This window comes from Acomys minous, assembly GCF_964271855.1.
Source record: "Acomys minous genome assembly, chromosome: 12".
NCBI classification, from domain to species: domain Eukaryota; kingdom Metazoa; phylum Chordata; class Mammalia; order Rodentia; family Muridae; genus Acomys; species Acomys minous.
Window position 1 is genome coordinate 105,232,632 of NC_140493.1, and position 15,140 is coordinate 105,247,771.

The 15,140-nt window shown below is 48.2% G+C and overlaps 1 protein-coding gene across 4 annotated transcripts in view; it reads right to left on the minus strand.

Annotated features, from left to right (window-relative positions):
- The window catches only part of SLC39A11 (solute carrier family 39 member 11), a 393,631-nt gene that overhangs the window by 127,464 nt on the left and 251,027 nt on the right, over positions 1–15,140 (minus strand). For all 4 annotated transcript variants that reach the window (XM_084749393.1, XM_084749394.1, XM_084749395.1 and 1 more), the window contains exon 6: positions 4,325–4,495. In XM_084749393.1, the coding sequence (XP_084605519.1) occupies positions 4,325–4,495 (171 nt within the window). The remainder of the gene's footprint in view (positions 1–4,324; positions 4,496–15,140) is intronic.

Below are 15,140 nucleotides of genomic sequence, written 5' to 3' on the forward strand. Positions count from 1 at the left end.
GATGCTGGACAGGCTCTTAAAATGATTCTTGTCAGAGAGCATCACACAGCTGACAGGAACTGTGGGTGAGTTCTCCTCTTCAGACTAAAGCAGAAACCAGAGACAAGAGAAATGAACCCTACTGGGAACTTCAGAGTGATGTAATTTTTTTTTTATTTTCCAGACAGGACCTCAGGTAACTCAGGCTGGCCTCGAACTTGCTATGTGGTTAAGGATAACCTTGAACTTCTGATCCTCCCACCTCTAGCTTCCAGTGTGCTGGAAGTACAGGTGTGTACCACAATGCCCAATTTATGCAGTTCTGGGCATCAGTCTTAGGGCTCCAAGAATGCTAAGCCACCACCGGCTGGCTGGCTAAGCTGCTCCGGAGCAGCACCCCAGCCCCCAGAATGTTATATTCTGCACTTTGACCCTCAGTGATGTCCTACAGCACCAAGGGTTGAGGGAGCAGTGCTGTTGCTGAGATAAAATGCCTCTATGAAAGCAACTTAAGAGAGAAGGGCTTATTTGGGTCCATAGTCTGTGTGCATCTGTCGTGACAGGGAAGTTAGATGGCAGGAGCTTGTCGTATCTGGTCACATAGACCCACATGGAAGCAGACAGGGCTGGAGGGTTTTGCCTAGCTACTTGGTGTATTCCAGGACACACCCAGCGAGTGGCTTTTAGGGTGGGTCTCCCCACTTAATGGAATCAGCATAATCCCTCTCAAGTGTCTGGAGTTAAAGGATCCCTCACAGGTGCGGTGCGACTGGGGTTTGTCTTCTGGGCAATTCCAGTTGCTGTCACATTGACAATTAATGCTAAGTACTGCAAGTGACCAGGAGCCACACACAGTTTACCCCTGTAGTCAGACTCAAACCTGTGTACCGAGCCCTCTGCCAGGCTCTCCCCTGCCTGACAAGTGCCAAGCCCCATAATCTGCAGCTCAGTTTTCATCCTCCTAGTCAGTTCCCATCCTCTTCCTAGAAGCTCTTTTTTTTCTTTTTTAAATTTATTTATTCACTTTATATCCTGACTGCAGCCCCCTTCTCCTCCCAGTCCCCCCCCCCACCGCTTCACATATCCCTCTCTCCCATTCTCCCCCCTCCTCCTCAGAGAAATGGGAAGTCCCCCATGAGTATCATCCCACTGTGGCACATTAAGTTGATGCAGGACTAGGTGCATCCTCTCCTACTGGAGCCAGACAAGGCAGCTCAGTTAGGGGAATGGGAACCTCAGAGTCAGAGAGGGCCCCTGCTCCAGTTGTTGGGGGATCCACATGAAGACCAAGCTGACCATCTGCTACATATGTGCAGGGGGCCTAGGACCAGTCCATGCATGCTCTTTGGTCTGTGAGCCCCCATGGGTCCAGGTTAGCTGACTCTGTGGGTCTTCTTGTGAGCCCTTGACCCCTCTGGCTCCCTCAATCATTCTCCCAACTCTTCCATAAGACTCCCCGAGCTCTGTCTGATGTTAGGCTGTGGGTCTCTGCATCTGTTCCCATCAGCTGCTGGGTGAAGCCTCTGAGAGGAGTTACGCTAGGCTCCTGCCTACAAGCATAGCAGAGTAACACTAATAGTGTCAGGGACTGGTTTTCTCCCTTGGGATGAGTCTCAAGTAGGGCCAGTCTTTGGTTGGCCATTCCCTCAGTCTTTGCTCTATCTTTGTCCCCGTATATCTTGTAGACAGGACAGAATGGGGGGGGGGGGAGTCAAAGGTTTTGTGGGTGGATTGGTGTCTTTATCCTTCCACTGGAACTCCTGTCTAGCTATAGGAGGTGGCTACTTGAGGCTCCAAATGCCTTGCTGATAGGAGTCTCAGCCAGGGTGACTCCCATAGACTTCTTAGAAGATCTTAACTACAACCCAGCCCCTGTAGCAGGTCACCTCAGAGCCTTGGGGTTCCCTCTGGTCCATCTCCTCTCATACCTCTCAGCCAGTCCACCCAGCCGCAACCTTAATGGAGCATAGGAAGATAATGCAGGCATGCTATGTGTGAGCAAGGCTCATCTAGAAGCAGCCTGGTACCCAGAGCATCCTTGGAAAGCCCGCCTCTTAGGTATTTTCACATCTCTTGAGGAAACAGAGACTGCTATGGCATCCATGAGCCAGTATTCTCACTGGACCTGGCTCTGAGCCCACGGGGTAGATCTTTATTCTTTAAATTGGGTAACAAGAGGTCTTGGATGGACTATACCCTGGGTGACAGGATGACATAGGTAACTCTGCTTCTGCAATGATCGGTATTTTGCAGGCTGGAGGAGACTCGGGAGCCCTCAGACTTCCACTGGGTAACTTAAGACACTGTGAGAGTCATGACAGGAGCCCCCCCCTCCCCGAACAGTGCGATCCATTTAGGACGCCTCTGTGCATATAAGACTCCATCTGAAGACAGACTACATGGGGAGCTTTAGAAAATTAACCAAGAATCTGTACATCTGACCCAGAAAGGGCTGAAGTGCCAAGAGGAAAATGGCAGTGAGACAGGCAATGAGGTTATTCTAAGAAAAACAGCCAGTGTGTGATGACGCGATCGAAATTGCTGTAACTATGCTGGAAAGTACTAGGGAAACATGTTTCTCTCCTCCCTGTGAAAAAGCCCAGCTTAAAAGTGGTCGGGCGCATAGAGTTTTAGGCAGATTCCACATGAACTAAAATATAATAATGCAGACAAGGCCGCACATGGCGTCTCCCTTTTTCACAACTAAGAGAATCAAGTTCTCCAGAGGAATTAGCCTCATCCTGGCTGTGTTCTCTGCCTCTGCAAAACTAAAGGAGATGGCAGGACCACAGCTACATGGGTCTTAAGAGGAAAACGTCGTCACTCTAGAGAGCCTTGGCCGGCTACACCAGACAACAGATGGGCTCTGTGAACTTGGTGTAGATCCACAAAACAAACCACCTGGGACGGCCCCTAGGGATGGCGACTGCGCATGCTCGACTTTCAGCAAACTATGGATGGGAACGGCTAAGAACTCCAGACTGACAAGGCCACAGTCGAAAGACCTGAGGAGCCTGGCCCACACAATGGCCCCCATCTGTCACAGGCTCACAAGGCCTGGGCCAACGACTGTGTACGTGCTTTGTAGAAATCTCAAAAGAAACCAGTTGGCGATTTAGTCCCACTTCATCCATGAGAAAAACCAAACAGCGTTTGGAGATAAACCTGTCGTGGGTGGCCGAGTTAGAATCCCTATGTGTCCCTAGCAGCTCTGAATCCTGCATTTATTTATTTTTCTAGTAGTCTCATTGTTTATTATTTTATGCTTACCCACGTCTTCCCCTTGCTCTAAAAGAAATACTACCATTTAAATAAAGCACCATTATGTCTCCCACCATTAAATTCAATCCAAAGACATCAAACAAGTCACTCTATAATAGGAAAAGATTAAAGATTGATAAAGCTCTCAGACAGAGGCCCCTGTAGAGAAAGTAAGTGAAACACAAGTGTTCATCGCGGCAGAATTCCATACTGTTTTCCTGTTACATGTGTGTGGTGAGGTCCATGTTTGTGGGTGTGTGTGTTTGTGTAGGGCCCACATGTGTGTATGTGTTAAAAAAAAAAAAAGCTAGAGATCAACCTTAGGTGTGGTTTCTCATTCTGTCCGTTTAACTTATGGTGACAGGATCTCTCGCTGTCCCAGAACTCACTAAATCACTGGTTCTCAACCTGTGGGTCATGAGCCCTTTGGGGGTCAAATGGCCGTTTCACAAGGGTTGCTGAAGACCATTGGAAAACACAGAGATTTATATTATGATTCATAACAGTAGCAAAATTATAGTTATGAGGTAGCACAAAAATAATTTTAGGGTGGGGGGGTCACTACAACATGAGGAACTGTATTAAAGGGTCACAGCATTAGCAAGGTGGAGAACCACTGCACCAAATAAGCTAATTCTGGAGGCCAGCAAGCCCTGAGGACACTCCTGTCCCCTCCTCTCCAGTGCTGCAATGACTCGGGTCCTGTGGATGAAACTCGCACTTGCACAACAAATGCTTTCCCGGCAGAGCTGTCTCCCAAGCCCCAGGATTCAGTATGTCTTACAAAGCATCAGTCAAAACTGGAGACACCCCACAGTCACAGGAATCATGGAGGTGACAAATCTATGTTCTTCCACGAGATCCGGTACCAAATAGTAAAGAAAAAGACCTTTGGATGGAGAGGTAGAACATGCAAAGGCCAGTAGAGAATAAATCACCCGTAGCACAGAGTGGCCTCCGCTCCCCTCCAAGTAGGGCTCATGTCACTACTGACAGCTCCCCGTTTCCAGCCGCACAGCTGTGTGGACAACGAGTGGCTCCACCCTAAGGCGGGTGGTGGACAGCCCCAGGACCAAGTCCTCACCTGGAATGTTGTGTATGGTGATGGCCAGGATGAGCAGAGCAATCCTCCTCCAGCTGCTGACCGCAGACTGCGCTGAGTTCCCTTGCACGGGCGCTGAGAGGGCAGTGTCCTCGGGGAGGCCAGCAGTTGCCACCTTCTTCCTCTGGTATACCTCGCCATTCTCACTCTTGTCTGTGCAAAAAAAAAAAAAAAAAAAAAAAAAGGAACAGGGAGAGAGGGGCTGTATAAATGTGTGCACTGACCCCTGGGCAAGCCACAGCAAGGAAGCCTCCAAGCTAGGGACCGTCCCATATCTCTTGATGGCTCAGTCACTCCCTCAGTCAGTCGTTCAGCAAGCACGTAAGAACTAGACGCGCTGTGCCTGGAATCTAGGTTCTAAGAAGGGTAAAAAAAATGGCCACCGAAGGAGAGGGATGCTGAGAACTGAGAAGGAGCACAGGTTGAGGAATCAGGCCACCATATTTACTTCAAGACCCGCCCACACACCAGCTGAGAGATGCTTACTAAGCAAGAGTTTGGCTGTAATTTCCTGATTCAAAACAGTGGATCAATGAAACACTTCCTGGGGGTCAAGGGGTTGTACAGAGGAAGAGAAGTCCTGGGTGCATGAGTACTATTGACATAGCCTTCCCTGAGTGAGTCTCAGAGGGACCCCAAAGCTTCCCTGGGATCTGAGTGTGAGTGTGGACAGTGTATGAAGAAAATGTCCATGGATGCTCCTTCCCACTCCACCCCGACTCTGTCACAGGCAGAGACTAGATTGTTTTCCAGCGCTCACTAAGAGCATGGCAGCCACACATCGACTGCACTTTGGGCTCATCTTTTCGGGAGACTTACAGAGACGCTGATTATTCTAATTCATTTTCTGTCGCTGTGATAAAATACGCAGACAAAAGGGAACCTTAGGAGAGGAATGGGGCTACTTTAGCTCACGATCCCAGTTACAGTCCATTATTATGGGGAGGTCAAGGTGGCAGGAATTTAAAGAACTAGTCACATCACAGGCACAGGCAAGAGCAGAGAGCCATGGATGCATGTGTACTCGCTTGCCTGGGCTCAGCTCCACTTCTCTACCACAGTGCCTAAGGAATGGTGCCACCCACAGTGGACTGACTCTTCCCTGCCAGCCCAACATTAATAGTCCCTCTTTGGGACACTCTTCCCAGGTGATTCTAGCTTGTGTTGAGTTGACAATCAAAGCCACTGCTGCTGCTGCTGCCGCCGATGATGATGATGATGATGATGATGATGATGATGGGGGGGTGATGGTGATGATGATGATGATGATGTTGGTGGTGATGATGATAATGGTGATGATGAAGATGGTGATAATGAAAATGGTGATAATATTTTGTGGTACTCAAGATGAAGCCTATGGCTTCACCTTTGCTGGATAAGAATGTGACACTGAACAGCACCCTGCCCTCCTAGGGGGACTGAGAGCCCCACTTTACTCTCACATGTGTTCAGGGTTGGGAGATCCCTGACTGTGGGAGACAGCAGAAGGTTCATACTCTGGGACTCTGGGTATGACAGTATAGTCCAGGCCCTTGACTGAGGGTGACAGAAACCTCAACATTCCTCCTTCCCATACCATCTCCACTCAGGGAACTTCCTACCAAAACTGGGAGATTTCTGCTACAGAAATGAAAGCAGGAGAAGAATGTCCTCAAATCCAATTCAGGTGACAAGGGGGCCGTGGCTCAGCAGGTGAAAGCACTTGCTGGCCAAGCCCAGCAATCTGAATTTGATGTCTAGAACACACAGTGGAAAGAAAGAGAGCTGTTCTCTGACCTCCAAGCTGTAGCCTGTGTGCCCCACCTCACCACTGCCACATACTAATAATAAATTCAATAAAATGTAAAATAATATAACAAAGAACATTTCTGGGGCCTCCTGCCCCCTCACTGCGTGTATATATTCGATCTAATACCTTCATAGTCACACCAGGCTAGTAGTTTGTCTCCACTGCTGGGATGCTGACCCTAACCAACAGAGTACCGTAGGGCTAGAGAGATGGTTCAAACCCTTAGAAGAACTCAAGTGTGGTTGCCAGTACCCTTATTAGGCAGCTAACAACTTCTTGTAACCCCAGCTCCAGGGGATCTCTAGTGCCCTCTTCTGGCCTCTACAAGCAATCACACTCACAAAACACATGCATATAATTAAAAACAAACAAACAAACAAACAATAAAACAACACCTCCTTTAAAAAAGACAAAGATACCAAGGCCTGGGATTCTGTCATCCCTGTACACCAACAGATGACACCTGGAGGTCACAAACCTAGAGCCATGAGCTTAGCAAACTGTGTCTGCTATCCGGGACACAGCTGCCTCTGTAACATGACGAGCCCTGAGGCCCTCTCCATGGTGGTGTAGAGACTCCGGCAACTACTTCAGAAAGTACGATGGGAGTCACAATCCACTCTGTAGCTAAGCACGCACAGATGGTCTGGAAATGTGACTGCGCCCTCAAGGACTCAAGGCACATCTAGGGAGGTGAATTTGGAGCTAGCCTCCTCTTTCATAGCCCATGGGCCCGGCCACACGAGGACACAGATGGTCTTCGGTCCCTGAGAGGAGGACTGGTTGGATCAAATGGGCCCACTGATGGAATCGCAGGCCTCCGATGAATACAGCGATGCTAATTAACAGATCACCAGCCATGAGAGAGCGTGACAAACCCCCTCGATCTCGCTGGAGATGAGTTCATTAAGATAACACAGCAGGCAAATTCTTACCTACTGAGTGCACACAGCTTCAACTCCCTGACAGAGGTCTTTGCTTCTACGGCCCTGTTACAAAACACAGTAATGAGCGGCCAGGGATGTGGAGTGGCTATGTCCTGTGTGTGTATGAACAGCATCAGCAGGCAAAACAGAAGTGTGGAAGGAAGAAGAGGGCTGGGGGCACAGCTCACTCAGTGCAGCAGTCACTCCGCACGCTGAGGACCTGAATTCGGACCCCGAGACGTCTCATAAAAATGGGCAAGAGGCTGGCAAGATGGCTGCCAAGTTTGATCCCTGGAAGACACATGGTAGAAGGAGAGAACCAGCTTCCTGAAGTTGCTCTCAGCCCTCCAAATGCACACACTAAATTATATAAATAAAATATATAAATAAATATATATGTAATGTAAAAAAAATTTAAGCCCAGCAGATATCTGTAATCCCAGTGAAAGCATGATGGGACATGGAGAGAAACAGATTCCTAGATGCTCTCTGGCTAGCTGGCCTGGCCTAACCCACTGGAGCTCCAGGCCAAAGAGAAAGCCTGTCTCGAAAAGGTGGGAGATACTTAAGGAAGGACCAAAACCCACACTCGTCCTCTGACCCCTCCACTTGCATACCTGCACATACACAAGCATGCACACACATGTGTGCATGAGTGTTTTGCATGCATGTGTGTACATGCACCACGTGCATACAGTGCCCATGAAAGCCAGAAACTCCCTAAAACTGAAGTTACAGATGGTTCTGAGCCATCATGTGGGTACTGGGAACTAAACCCAGGTTCTCCGCAAGAGCAGTAAGTGCTCTTTAATTGCTGATCCGTCTCTCCAGCCCTCAGGATCCGATTCACAAGAGAGAGCATTGCTGCAATGCATAGTCACAGCTGAGCCCCACATTAAGCCGATTCTCAGAAAATAATAAGGAATGGGAAATATCAGTAGATTCTCTTTTTCAGTGCTGTCTCCTCGTGTGTATGCAAGTCAAAAGAATTAAAGGTGGGTGGGCAGCATGTGCCTGTAACCAGAGTGCTGAGGGGATCCCCAGTGCTCAGCAGCCAGCCTAGCTGAATCAGCGAGAGCCCCTACACAGACACACATGCACCTACAAATGTGCCCATGATACACATTACATACAATTACATTAGAGAGCATGTGTCAGTAAGATATCCCCACACCCCAATACAGTTTCCTTAATTTGTGTCCACCCAGGCCCTTGTCCAGCTCTGGAATGTGGATCCTGTCCTCTTCAATTTTTGGAGTCAGAGCTGTCACTGCAAGGAGAGTGGATAAGAGGACCACAGTCTCAGCCGTGGGGCCACAACTCCATCAGTGTATTACTTTTCTATTGCTGAGATAAAACACCATGGCCAAGAAAGCTTATAGAAGAAAGCGTTTAGTTGGGCTTACAGCTGCAGAGGGTTAGAGTCCATGATGGCGGAGAGAAGGCAAGGCAGCAGGAACGAGGCAGAGAGCACGCTGGGAAAGGCACACATAGTCTGAAACCTCAAAGTCAGCCCCCAGTGACACACCTCCTCCAACAAGGCCACACCTCCTCATCCTTCCCAAATAGTTGTAACCAATTGATGACAAAGTAGTCAAACATCTGAGCCTACGGTGTGTGTGTGGGTGGGGGGGGGGGAGGTCTATTCTCACTCAAACTACCTCATTCAATTATTAGCTTCATTCAACAAATGCTGCTGCTGTGCCTCAGGTTCCTCGCCATAAAATGTATGCGTGTTATAATATCCACCTAGTGAGTAAGACTGTTCCAACAACTGCATTATGGAAGAATGTGGTGCCTGGCTCACAAGACACACAATCCATGGCCCCGTTTTATATCCTGCTGTTGCACTTGAGTGTGCGGGAGCACCTTCTACATTTCTCAGTCTCTGTGCTTCTTTGTTTAATGGTCCCGGGGCTTTCTGCTTAGTTCTGAGCCAATGATTTGCCAAATTATGTCTTTTCGATTCAAGCTATTACTTTTGCTTCTCTGAGGACTAAAAGTTGTAGTGACCATCTCTTGCAACACAGAGGCACAGTTTTCTGTTCCTTCCCATCCAGAATGGGCACCTATCCTGGGAAACGCCGCTTCCTGTGTGACATGAGGCATGTGGACCTTGCTCATAAACAGAGCCTGTAACAGAGCAATGACAGCACTTGCTGCTCCTCCAGAGAACACTGCTTGGTTCCCAGCACCCATGTAGGCAGCTCAAGCCACCTGTAACTTAAAAACTTCAGGGGACACAGACCCTCTTCTGGCCTCTGTGGGCAACTGTACTCACATGTACATACACATACACCTAAACATACACACATACATAAAAGAATAAAAATAAACAAGTAGGGGGCCCATTCCCTTCATTTGTCCATTTCACTCTTTCTTGTTTCCACGTCTTCTTCAAATGAACCTTGGCCTCTAATAGGGAGAAGGCTTCACTAAGATGATGAGAAAAACGAAAGTCAGTTCTTGGCTTTTGCTCTTCTGGGGACCCGAGTCCAGAAGGCTTAAAGGAGAAAAGGATTTCCACAGGGGTGGCGTTGTCTCTTTAGGACACATTAGGTGCTTGAGTTGTGGCCCAACTGTCAGTCACTGAGCTGGGGGGAGCCGAGAGGGGGAAGGGGGCTCAGCTGCATGGTGACAATAACCTTGGCCTATCATTTGTCAAGAGACAGTAAAAGAAGGAGAGGACACTATGGGCGTCTGTGTCCCGCCAATCCTCTTGCTCCCCTAACTCTTGTCAGACCACACATCAAGAGGGCCCTCGGATCTTACAGAGCCCTTGGACCTGATGGCAAAGAGACACAGATGTAAGGTTCTGCTATAGAAATCAGCGTCGAGCACAAAGTCTCAAATGGTATATACTCACTTATATCTGCATACTAGCCCAAGGAGCATGTCCCATGAAAGTCTACACTAACCAGGAAACTGGGATAGAGGGGAAGACATCCTATTGGGACTCTAGATGAGAGAAGCATGGGAGAATAGCAAAGTTGAAGGATCCAGAGGATCCTAGAAACCTACAAGAAGAACATTATGATAGGCAGATTTGGGCCCAGATGTCCCGCTCAAACTATGGCACCAGCCAAGGACAATACAGGCCGTAAACTTCAAACCCCTACCCAGATCTAGCCAATGGACAGGACATTCTCCACAGTTGAGTGGAGAGTGGGGTCTGACTTTCACACGTACTCTGGTGCCTCATAATTGACCACGTCCCCTGAATGGGGAGACCTGGGGGCACTCAGAGGAAGGATAGCAGGCTACCAAGAAGAGACTTGATACCCTATGAGCATATACAGGCGGAGGAGGTCCCTCTCAGTCACAGTCATAGGGGAGGGGAGTAAGGGAAAAATGGGAGGGAGGGGGGAATGGGAGGATACAAGGGAGGGGATAACCACTGAGATGTAATATGAATAAATTAATAAAAGAAAAGAAAAGAAATCAACGTTGCAATGTTCATAAAAGTCTCATTGATTAGACGCAAACTTTGGGTTGAGGGGACCACAACAGGACTGGGTGCTATCCATCCACCTCGCCATGGGGACCCACACCTCACTCAAAACAACCTCATCTATGAGCTTGTTTCTGGGCACAAAACGAGTAATGCTTGCTGAAAGGAGCTGTGGGAAACTGAACAAGCACGCAGAAGACAATGCAAGCCACCTCCACCTCACCGACTAAAAAGTAATAACGGAGGTGGGCGCCCTCCCTTCTGTGCATCCTCATGCGGTTACACTGGACCCTGGAACATCACATTATATGATGGCAGACTGCTCTCAGCTCCCATTAAACACAACAGGAGAGCTTCCTCTTATGATTAGATATCCTTTCAGGCATTACCAAGCAATACAGAGTAGCCCTGGCTTTCTCATACCACTGGGCACTGAGGCTGCTTCCAAACTGTTTCGTTATTAAATATCATCGCAAACACTAACCTAAGCAGTCAGGAACTTGGAAGGAGCAGGGAAATGGTGCCACTGACAGCACCATGAGCCGCATTTTGTCCCTCTCATTGGCCATAGCTCAGGTAGTACTGGGTATTTCTCACAAATGCATTCATCTATGGGCAGGGGGCTATGCTACCTGCCTTAATCTGCATCTCCTCGGCTGTAAGGAGAATTGTCTATCACTTGCCACATTTCATTCCTCTCGTGATTGGCTAATTCCTTACAGTCAGGTAATCTTTTCCTGATCCACTTATGTCTGTCAATGACTGATGGGGCCTGGCTGGGAGCAGCAGGGTGGAAGTATAAACCAGACAGATGCATCTACCTGGCCGAGGGAGACTTCCAGCAAACCGTCTCAATTTGGTTTCGGCTCCTTTGGAGCTTTCTGGAGATCATATACTACCTTTTCTAAAGCTGCTTTTCTTATGACAGTGTGCACTGAGAGCTCATTATCTCTAGTCATTTTATCTCTTAATACTGAGACACCACTCCTTCTGGAAACAGGGGGCGGGTACAGGTGTCCTACACACACACACACACACATACACACACACACACACACACACACACACACACACACACACACACACACACACACACACACAGTAGCCCTAGGAGCTTTAGAAGAGTCACAGCACTTTTGCAAACCATACAGCAATAAAAACTTATTGTAAAAAGGGCCCTTGCTAACAATGCCAGACACAGAAAATAAAAAGCAGGTGGCTGGGTATAAATGAATTTTAGACGAAGAATTTGTTCATGTAAATACAACCTAAGCACTGAATGAGAAAATAGTTACACCAAAGTACATATTTATTTTTGAAATTCAAATTTAGACACACTGTATTATTTTTTTAATGTGTGTGTGCGTGTGTGTGTGTGTGTGTGTGTGTGTGTGTGTGTGTGTGTGTGTGTGTGTACGTGTGTATACTCACTTATGCAGGTGCCCGTGGAGGGCAGAAGTTGATGTCAGTTGTCTTACTCAATCGATTCCAGCCTTTTTATTTATTTTGAGACAGGGCATCTTGGGGACCTGAAGCTCACTGTTCTGGCTAGACTGGCTGGCCACTGGATTCCTGGGATTTTCCTGTCTCTGTCCCCTCAGTCCTGAGTTTTGGGGTTCTGTTGCATACTGCAGCACCTGGCTTTTGTACGAGTTCTGAGGGTCAGGACTCAGGTCCTTGTGCATCAGCAGCCCCTCCCCAGGCTGGCACACTGCATGTTATCTGGCACTCTGCACTGTGCCCAGTCAAGAACCCAGGTCCTACAAGGAACAAGGGTGGGGAAACCAATGCACTCTGCACTGAAAGCAGGCATGCACTTGTGTCTACCTGGAGCCTATTAAGGATGCTCTTCCTGTGCTTTCCAGGACTCCGGGCAGGAAGAGATCCCACTGGAGACCCAGGAAACTTTATGAGAAGAGAAGCAAAGTATTTATGCTCTGACCTCTGGGCCAAGAAACACAATCAGAAGTTTATTTACAACTTTTTAACTACAAAGGGTATTTTCATCTATCACTCCCGCAAGCACCAGCCACCCGATGATCAGAGAGAGGGTCTGCAGCTGCCCAAGCAAGGAGACGACTCATTTGATTTCCTGGTCTTCTCAGGCAGTGCATGTTTTGACAGGCACTGAAGCCACCGCAGCTGTACCTTGAACACTTATGAATAAGCAAATGGGTCGTCATAATTGGCAGAAATTAAATGTGCAGCTGCGGAAGAGGCAGGCTCACTATTAAGAAAAGATTTCTCATCCATTAAGCAAACCACTCACTAAAATGTTCCTCATTCCAAGGATCCAGGTAAAATAATTTCTACTTTCAGGCAATAGAACCATAATATCCAGTAATATTAAAAGCTCATCTATCAGACCGGCTGTTCTGTGCTAAAGGGACATGCAGCTATCACGGACCTGGATTCACTCCCCGTGACCTAGCTGTGATCTCAAAACTTCACCCTGGCCTCAGAGAGGCCTCCCTGCTGCTCTGCAGCCCACCTCGAGCTAGGGTGCCTGGTACAAGAGCCCCCACATGCAAACGAGACCATCACAGATTCCAGGGGTCCCAGCCGCAAGATATCTGCATCCAAAAAAAGTCCTTGCCAGGCTCGAGAGATGCTCAGTTGATAAAGTGCTGCCTGTCATTCAGCCAGGAAGCCCCAAGTTCAAATCCCAGCACTTTTGGGTGTGCTGGTATATGCCTGTGCTGGTTGGTGTTTTGTTTTGTTTTGTTTTGTTTTGTTTTGTTTTGTTTTTTATCAACTTGACACAAGCATCAAGTACTGGGCAGACCTCTGCCTGACCCTTCCCCACACCAGGCCACCATGAAGATAGTGAGATTCTTCCCCAATACACAGGGGAGGGGGAGAGGACAGAAACTTGAGATCAGAAAGCAGGGGCGGGCGGGCGGGATAGCTCATTGGTTCAGAGCTGGTGTACCATTCTCAGCGCCCATATGGGGCGGCTCACACCGCCTGTAACTCCAGCTCCTCTTCTGGCCTCTGTGGTTACCTGCACACACATGCACAAACACATACAATTTTTTTTTAATTTCAAAAGGAGTTTTTTAAAGACCAGGAAGTAAAAAAGTAACTGAGTTTCCTTGACAGAAATCACCGTTTCCTTGCCTCAGATTAAAAAAGAAATCCTTTCTGAGAGGATTTTTGCTCTCATAGCACTTGGGGAACTTAAAAAAAAAAAATACAACCACGGCCGACAGAGTGAGAGAAAAATAAATTTCCCAAACTGAGGGAGGCATTCCTTCGCTATCCCTAGGCCTATCTATCAAAACCACCCCCTCTATTTTTATCTCCCACATCCTCCCCTGTCTTGTCAGTCCATCTTACGACAACATCCATGAAAACTGGCAGTTCCTCCAATCAAAAGTTTGCCTCCTGTACAGAGTGCCCCGTCCGGTAGGCCACAGTAAAAATGAAAACTGTCCTGTCCAAAGCCACATCCATCGCAAGAAAATGAGATGGCAGTAAGAGGTCTCAAGGGCCTAAAACCCCAGAGATGGTGGGTGCTGGGTTTATGAGTTTCCTTGTGGCTCAGGTTGTAAACAGTGGGTGCCACACATGGTGAGATCCATGGAGACAATAGAAAAGAAAAGAAAGCAAAGAAATTCGTGGCCCAAGCTGGAGGCTCTGCCTTCTGTTTCTGCTCCAAGAAGGCTGAAAGGTGCATGAGAAATCAACCAGCACCTCAATTCAGCAGAGAGAGCCCCAGCCAGCACCTCGATTCAGCAGAGAGAGCCCCAGCCAGCACCTTGATTCAGCAGAGACAGCCCCAGCCAGCACCTGCTCCTTCCAAGGGAGCTGTGTGCTGCCCTGGGAGACTGAAGAACCATCTTGGAAGCCAATAGGAGCCGGGATAACTTTCTGTAAGATAAGAGGCACCACCTTCTAGGTCTAGGTTGGCACCTGTCTCCTCTGAGATCGTATGAGTCACAAAGACACAATGCATCCTGGGGCTTGGATTTGTCCAGCCAATTCTATCTCCAGGCTAATGCAGGCATCCTAGGAAGGGTGGGACCCCTAAAGGAATCAGTTGCTTCTGCCTCTAAAGGAGCCTACATGTGAGGACTGCAGGATGGATGCTTTCCGGCGAGGCATGAACATGCCTGAGCCAGACACCACCTGCCTCTGACCATGCTGTCTAATGGTCACTCGGTCCCACGAGCAGGAGCCGCACGCTATCTCCATTTCAGTGCTAACTGAGCTCTCTAGCCTAGGAGGCCCCCCAGAGAGCTTTAGGGGAAGGCCACTTTGACTGCCCATGGAGAAACAAGGTCCAATCAGTGGAAGAAAGTATACTACCTGATGACAGGATGTCTCTTGGTGCCCTGAAATAATATACATTATTTTCCTTTAAAGTTCATTAAAAATAATTTCTTTGTTGCTTTTTTAAGTGATGAGGCTTCACTGTAATGCTCTTTGTGGCTCCAAGCTTCTGGGCTCAAAGCATCATCATGCCCTGGTGGGCCAAGTAGTGGCAGTCCACGCGTATGGCAGTACACCTGGCTAAAATGTCCTATTAGAGAACACTGACAAGCACCACGAAAAACGAAATGTCATTTACCACCCATTGGTGACTTTCCTTTTAAAGAGTGGGACAAACTGTAAAGTTTATAGACTAGA